Genomic DNA, 5,773 nt, shown 5'->3' on the forward strand with positions numbered 1-5,773 from the left:
CCCCGATTATCTCCGTGTATATTATTTCCACAACGTACTTTGAGTGTTTTCAAGTAAATCGCTCATTGAAAGTAAATCCTGCAGCGAGTTAAACTCTATCATTATTCCTTGGACCCGACTGCATTCAGCTTTAGCCTGTGCGTGGGTGTAGTTTTCCGTTGGGTAAAACTTCACACATCTCCCGGTTCTCTTGATGAAATTATAGGCGCAGCCTGTAAGTGATAGAGGCCCATTGTTAATGAAATACATATATTATATGTAAATTATACAAAATGACATTAATATTATGCGCAATTGTTATAGCTTTGGTATTGTAGTGTATAGGGAAAAGTTTCTCTTGATGAAACTGCAAGGACAGCCTGTACTTTATAGAGCATCATGGTTGATGAAGCACGTAAAACTCATTATTAATACAAAATTACATATCATTAATATGATGCATAGTTATCATAGTTTGGGTATTTTGTGTATGGGGAAAATGTGCTCTTGATAAAACTATATAAAGTGCAGCCTGTAAGTGATAGAGCCCCATTCTTAATAAACACATAATATGAAATACGAAATGACATTACTGATGTGGCGCAAAGTTATCATTGCTTGGGTATTGTGCGTATAGATTTTAAAAAAGAATATTTAATCTGCAGACCAAAAAGGCTAAAACAGCACCTGGACATGTATGGCTGGTGCCTCTATAAATAAATAATTGATGGTCAAGGTCAAGGTCAAAAGGGAGGGGTTGAGGCAATGATTATAAATACGGTCTATGGGTTGAGGTATGGGTGAGGTTGGGATTGGGGTTGGGGCATAGATAGAGTTTGGGGTGGGGGTGGGAGTATGGGCGGCCTTTGCGGAAATTGCTCTTTGTGGCTCTGGAAAGATGACATTCCGTTTATGACATTGTTGGGCAGTAGTGAAAGTTTCAAAGCATACACAGAGTAGTTTTTTTGTTCTCATGGCGTATCAGTGGTCATAATAATGGCGAACATCTTGGACGTTCCACACTGGCGATCATTTAAAAAAGGTACCACTTTTGATTCTGTATAAAATCTATTTTCTTGAGTCTTTACGCTTTTGCTTTCATGTGAGTAATACTAAGTAGTCTAAAAATTAGGCAATTTTGGTGCTTCAGTTTGTGTTCATAGTGCCAACATTAAAACGTTGAAAATTTGTGTGTTTTTTTTCTCGACCATGAGGCAGATTTTTTTCTTATCTTTAAAAAAAAAAGAAGTTAAAGTCTTTGTTGATCAAAAACCGCTATAGCATTTTCATCATTGTCACTCAGGAAAGATGGTAGGGTTAACTCAACATAAGAGGAGACGAGCAATCGTCATGCTCCGCGCTTCTGCTGTTGCCGGGATATTCAACGTCAGTAGAAAAAGATATAATATAGTAAGAAAACACCGACTTAAAATTTCTTTCTTTTCCCGTTTTCTCTTTAAGGGGTGGTGGGGCACCTGAAGACTACCTCGGCTATTACAAACCCCAGAGAGCTCATATTTGCTGTGGGACATCATGTATCATTGGGGATTTAAAATCTATTGTTAAAAAAAGTAAATCTGGAGATCGGCTCATTGCATAACTGTGAACACCCCCCCCCCCCCCCGAAAAATCAAGCTTTCGTAGGCCATCTATCAAAAACTACAAATGCAATCAAACATTTCTCAAGATAGTGTTTAGAGCTAGTTGTCGTTAACACTCTGTGAAAGTTACATTAAAATTGAAACAAAGCAGAAAAATGGGATGATGTGCATGAAAATAGCGTTTTGAGAAAACGGCTAATACTAATAAGGGTCAGAAAAGGTCAAAATAGGTCTTTTTCCAGTAAAAACCTTCAAAATATATTTCAAACTAAAACATAGCAACTACCTGATAATATTAACACAGCAGAAAGAGAATAGGGGTTTACTACTAAAACAGAAGCATATAAGAGGTGCAAAACATGCTTTGTGAGACAAAAAGTGGGAATTATTTTCTTTTAAAAAGTCCCTACCCTCTGCTCTAAAATCCCTTTAAACACCACTTTCGGGTACAGAAACGCTTACACGTGTTTTTGGACATTGTTCAGGAAATATCCAGGAAATATAATAAGTGATAATCCCAGTTTCCATAATTTCACCCAAAAACACAATTTTTAGGTGTCCCACCACCCCTTAAAAAGGGTAGTAAGCAGTGGTGATTGGAGAAATTAGGGAAGGGGGGGTTGGTTTGTTGCTGGGGTTTTTTTTTGGGGGGGGGGTTCTAACTATTTTCAGTTTAGTAAAGTAAAACTAAAAATATCCGTTTCGACTACCTGTGTCTAACTGGTAAGCCTGCCAGCTTAACACGTTGCCATACAGGGACATGTTAGAAAATATGATTGGTCTTGGTCCTAGTCCGATCAAGATGCAGCGTATTGATCCAGAGTATTGGTTGAGCAAAAACACAGTGCAGTCTTTGTCTGAACTGCAGTGTACTGCGCAGTCGATCCTTGACGTCACATTGAAAGGTGGTCCCAGGAAACTATTGTACAGCGATTGTAGGGAGTTCGGTGACACTTCATGGTAGGGGTAACTGTTGCCCCTGTGGACGAGAAGGTTTTGAGTCTGATGAGACAAGACAAGACAACTTAAGGTAAGATAAGATGAGATGAGATGAGATGAGATGAGATGAGATGAGATGAGATGAGATGAGATGAGATAAGAAAGGATAAGATAAGATAATCTACGATTTCAAATTTTGGGGGGATATAACAGAATATTAGATGTACCCATTGCAGTCATGCACGATCAACTGGTACTCTGTGTCGTCACTGAGCAGTGCCATCTTGGGCATGACGAAGACTTCTTGGTATGGTTTAGTTGTATGATAATAAGATTACTAGAAACAAGCTCCCTTCAATAGTAACCACTTGCATCTGGGTAATAATCGTCTTTGTTTTCCTTCTTTGTCTTTGTTCTGCCTGTTTTTTTTAATGTCAAAATTACCTGAATCTGACACTGAATCTACCTGAAATACGATGGTAGAGGTACCCTGAGTTTGGTAAGGGTTTAATGTAACTTTCAACAGTGTAGTATTATTTAATAAGCGAGATAACGTGTTGAACTTGGTAGGTTTTAATCACAAATAATAATTACGGCTTAAAATGGCTCAACCCTGCCTGCCGGCGCCAATCTGGATTGAACAGAATACAACACCTAAACCAGATGGATGCACATACTCGATACATAGAATAGGCCTGCATCATCTGATCAGATATATGCAAATACTCGATAGGATAGTATACAACATCCGATGAGACAAACCCACAAATCGATAAAATAAGATACAACATCTGATGAGACAGACAAACATACTCGATAAAACAGACCGCCTTAATAAAGAATCGAGTTTACATCTTTTGCGTACTATGGCGAGGCGCTTAGCTTTAACAGAAGCCTAAATTTCTGTGTCAAAAACGCCTGCTAGAAATTACAACAACAACAACAACAACAACAACAACAACAACAACAACAACACAACAACAACAACAACAACAACAACAACAACAACACAACAACAACTACAACAACAACAACAACAACAACAACAAGAGTGACAAAGTACTCACCCACAAAGGGTCATCAGCAAACAACTGGCTAGAACTAGAATACTCTTTCGTCTGGATGACATAGTGACGTTTCATCAAACACAGGAAGTTCTCACAGGCTGGCAAACTCGAGTCTTGTCTGTTTTTGAAACTTTAGAATTTTATTTGAATGAACTGGTTCGCTTTGAAAGTTGGGGTCAAATGAAGTTCTTCCATTCGTGAGACCGTCTACGAAGAAAAAATAATCCCTTAAACAAACAAATGAACCCCCTCCCCAACAACAACAACAACAACTTCCAACCCTCCCCCCCAAAAAAAAGAAGAAAACCTGACGTAAAACCGGCCATGAACATAATAAGAGAAGCAACGTAGATCTATTATCGTCAAGTCTTATTCTGACTATAGTCCAAGAAATCCTGCACGATTCTATTGATAGACTAATGAATTGAAGATTTACTCCTCTAGCACAGACACAAATAACTCTGTTTCTGTCAGGAATGCAACCGGATACCCGAAGCATTGTTAATTTCAATTTTGGCAGGTTCTCAGTTCAAATCCCATGAAATCTAGTTTTATTTCAGTCACTCTCGAAGTCTTTTTTGCGGAAGTCCCTTTTTAGGACAAAGGTGTCGGTCTTCAAGTGATACATGTCAAAACTCATGATGTATTTCTTTAATTAATACATGGAAAGAAATTAACAGTAAAAGGGGATACGATTATTCTGTCACAAAAGCTTTTATTTGCAGAAGATAAGTAGTTCTGAGATCTAGAAATATTTTCCCTCTACGTTTCAAAGTAGCCTAAACTTTCTCTTAAGGCACAGAACCGTGTTGTCTCACAGAATATGTTTGATTTGTGCTTGAGTAGAATATGAGAAACATATACAATATCGGTACTTTACAAAGTTTAAAAAAGAAAACAACATTGTTTTCTAACACCGATGAAAGCAATAACATACGTTAACGCAATTCTGAAATCTATTTCAGAAGATATTCTTTTTAGTGCTTGCATAGCAAAGATCGTCTCCACAGGCAGCCATTTTCTTGCACTGTCCAACTCCACGAATGAATACGAGCCACAAAAATGTTTAACTGTTTATAAAGATTTTAAGAATCCCAGATATGGCCAAAGAGGGTATGAAAAGGGTCAACCAAGAAAAATCAGCCACGGGCATTTCGAATGATTAATTTGATGATACAGAGCGTTGTTCTTTAAAACAAAGTTCTTGAAGGTGATCGAATTGGGTAACGTTTCCAGCTCGCTCTAGAGAGATTGTAGGAGCGTTCTGAAGTGTAGATGAACGATAACTTAACGGAAAAACCATACCAACATGGAAACCTGTTCGTTTGTACAGGAACAGACCCGTGCTTTTCTCCTCAACGAAAGTTTTCATGTGTCACGCACAATAACAATGAAGGGTATCTCTTTCCTTTGTTACTGAATAATCTCAAAGATCGTACCCAACAGGAAGATTCTCTCTCTCTCTCTCTCTCTCTCTCTCTCTCTCTCTCTCTCTCTCTCTCTCTCTCTCTCTCTTTAGAGAAGTAAAAATAAACAAAAGGAAAATAATCGCGTGCAAGACGATCCACGCTCAATATAACACGCTGATGTTATCCCCACCACTGGTGACAATGGTTTTGTTTAATTTCTCAATGATATCTTTTAGAACAGTTTTTCCCCGTTCTGTTTGTATACAAGATGCACTAAGATTATCCTGGTCGGGCTGATCTCTTCCTGCATGTTAAGAAGGGCTGGGTGGGACACAGAGTCCCCACACAAAGACGGAACTGGCGTCTGTAGTGCAGCAGTTGGGAGCTTCTGGGTCACACGCAGGAGACCCGAGTTCGATTCCCGAGTGGGGAGAAATATTTTATTGAGTACCTTGGTCTTTCTGCCGGGATGTTGTATAACTCTCAGCCCAGGCTGGCCCTGACAGACAGAGTCGGAAGCTCGCTTACTAAATTGTCTCCTCGATGGTGTTAAAAACAACTACATACGTGTAAAAAAAGCGAAAGACGGAAAACTCGATAAGATAAATTTACGCACAAAGGATTCAAAGCAACATCCTTTGCGTGCAAGACAAAGAGGTTAACCATTGCTCCATGGACCGATGGTTTCAATATAGCATTTTGAGAAGAAGAAGCAATACGAAAAAGAAAACCAATAAAACAGAATGGTTAAGTTGGGGTCCAGAAAGGGAGGCAGGGG

The 5,773-nt window shown here is 38.8% G+C and overlaps 1 protein-coding gene across 1 annotated transcript; it reads right to left on the reverse strand.

Annotated features, from left to right (window-relative positions):
* Positions 1 to 38: 38 nt before the first annotated feature.
* On the reverse strand, positions 39 to 4,879 carry LOC101859406 (the record flags this gene model as incomplete). Its single annotated transcript, XM_035969715.1, is given in 4 exon segments — positions 39 to 212; positions 2,291 to 2,559; positions 3,587 to 3,793; positions 4,524 to 4,879. Coding segments are annotated over 3 exon segments (505 nt in total), but the record flags the coding sequence as incomplete, so codon positions are not given.
* Between the last annotated feature and the right edge of the window lie 894 nt (positions 4,880 to 5,773).

This window comes from Aplysia californica, unplaced genomic scaffold, assembly GCF_000002075.1.
Source record: "Aplysia californica isolate F4 #8 unplaced genomic scaffold, AplCal3.0 scaffold00174, whole genome shotgun sequence".
Lineage (NCBI taxonomy): Eukaryota > Metazoa > Mollusca > Gastropoda > Aplysiida > Aplysiidae > Aplysia > Aplysia californica.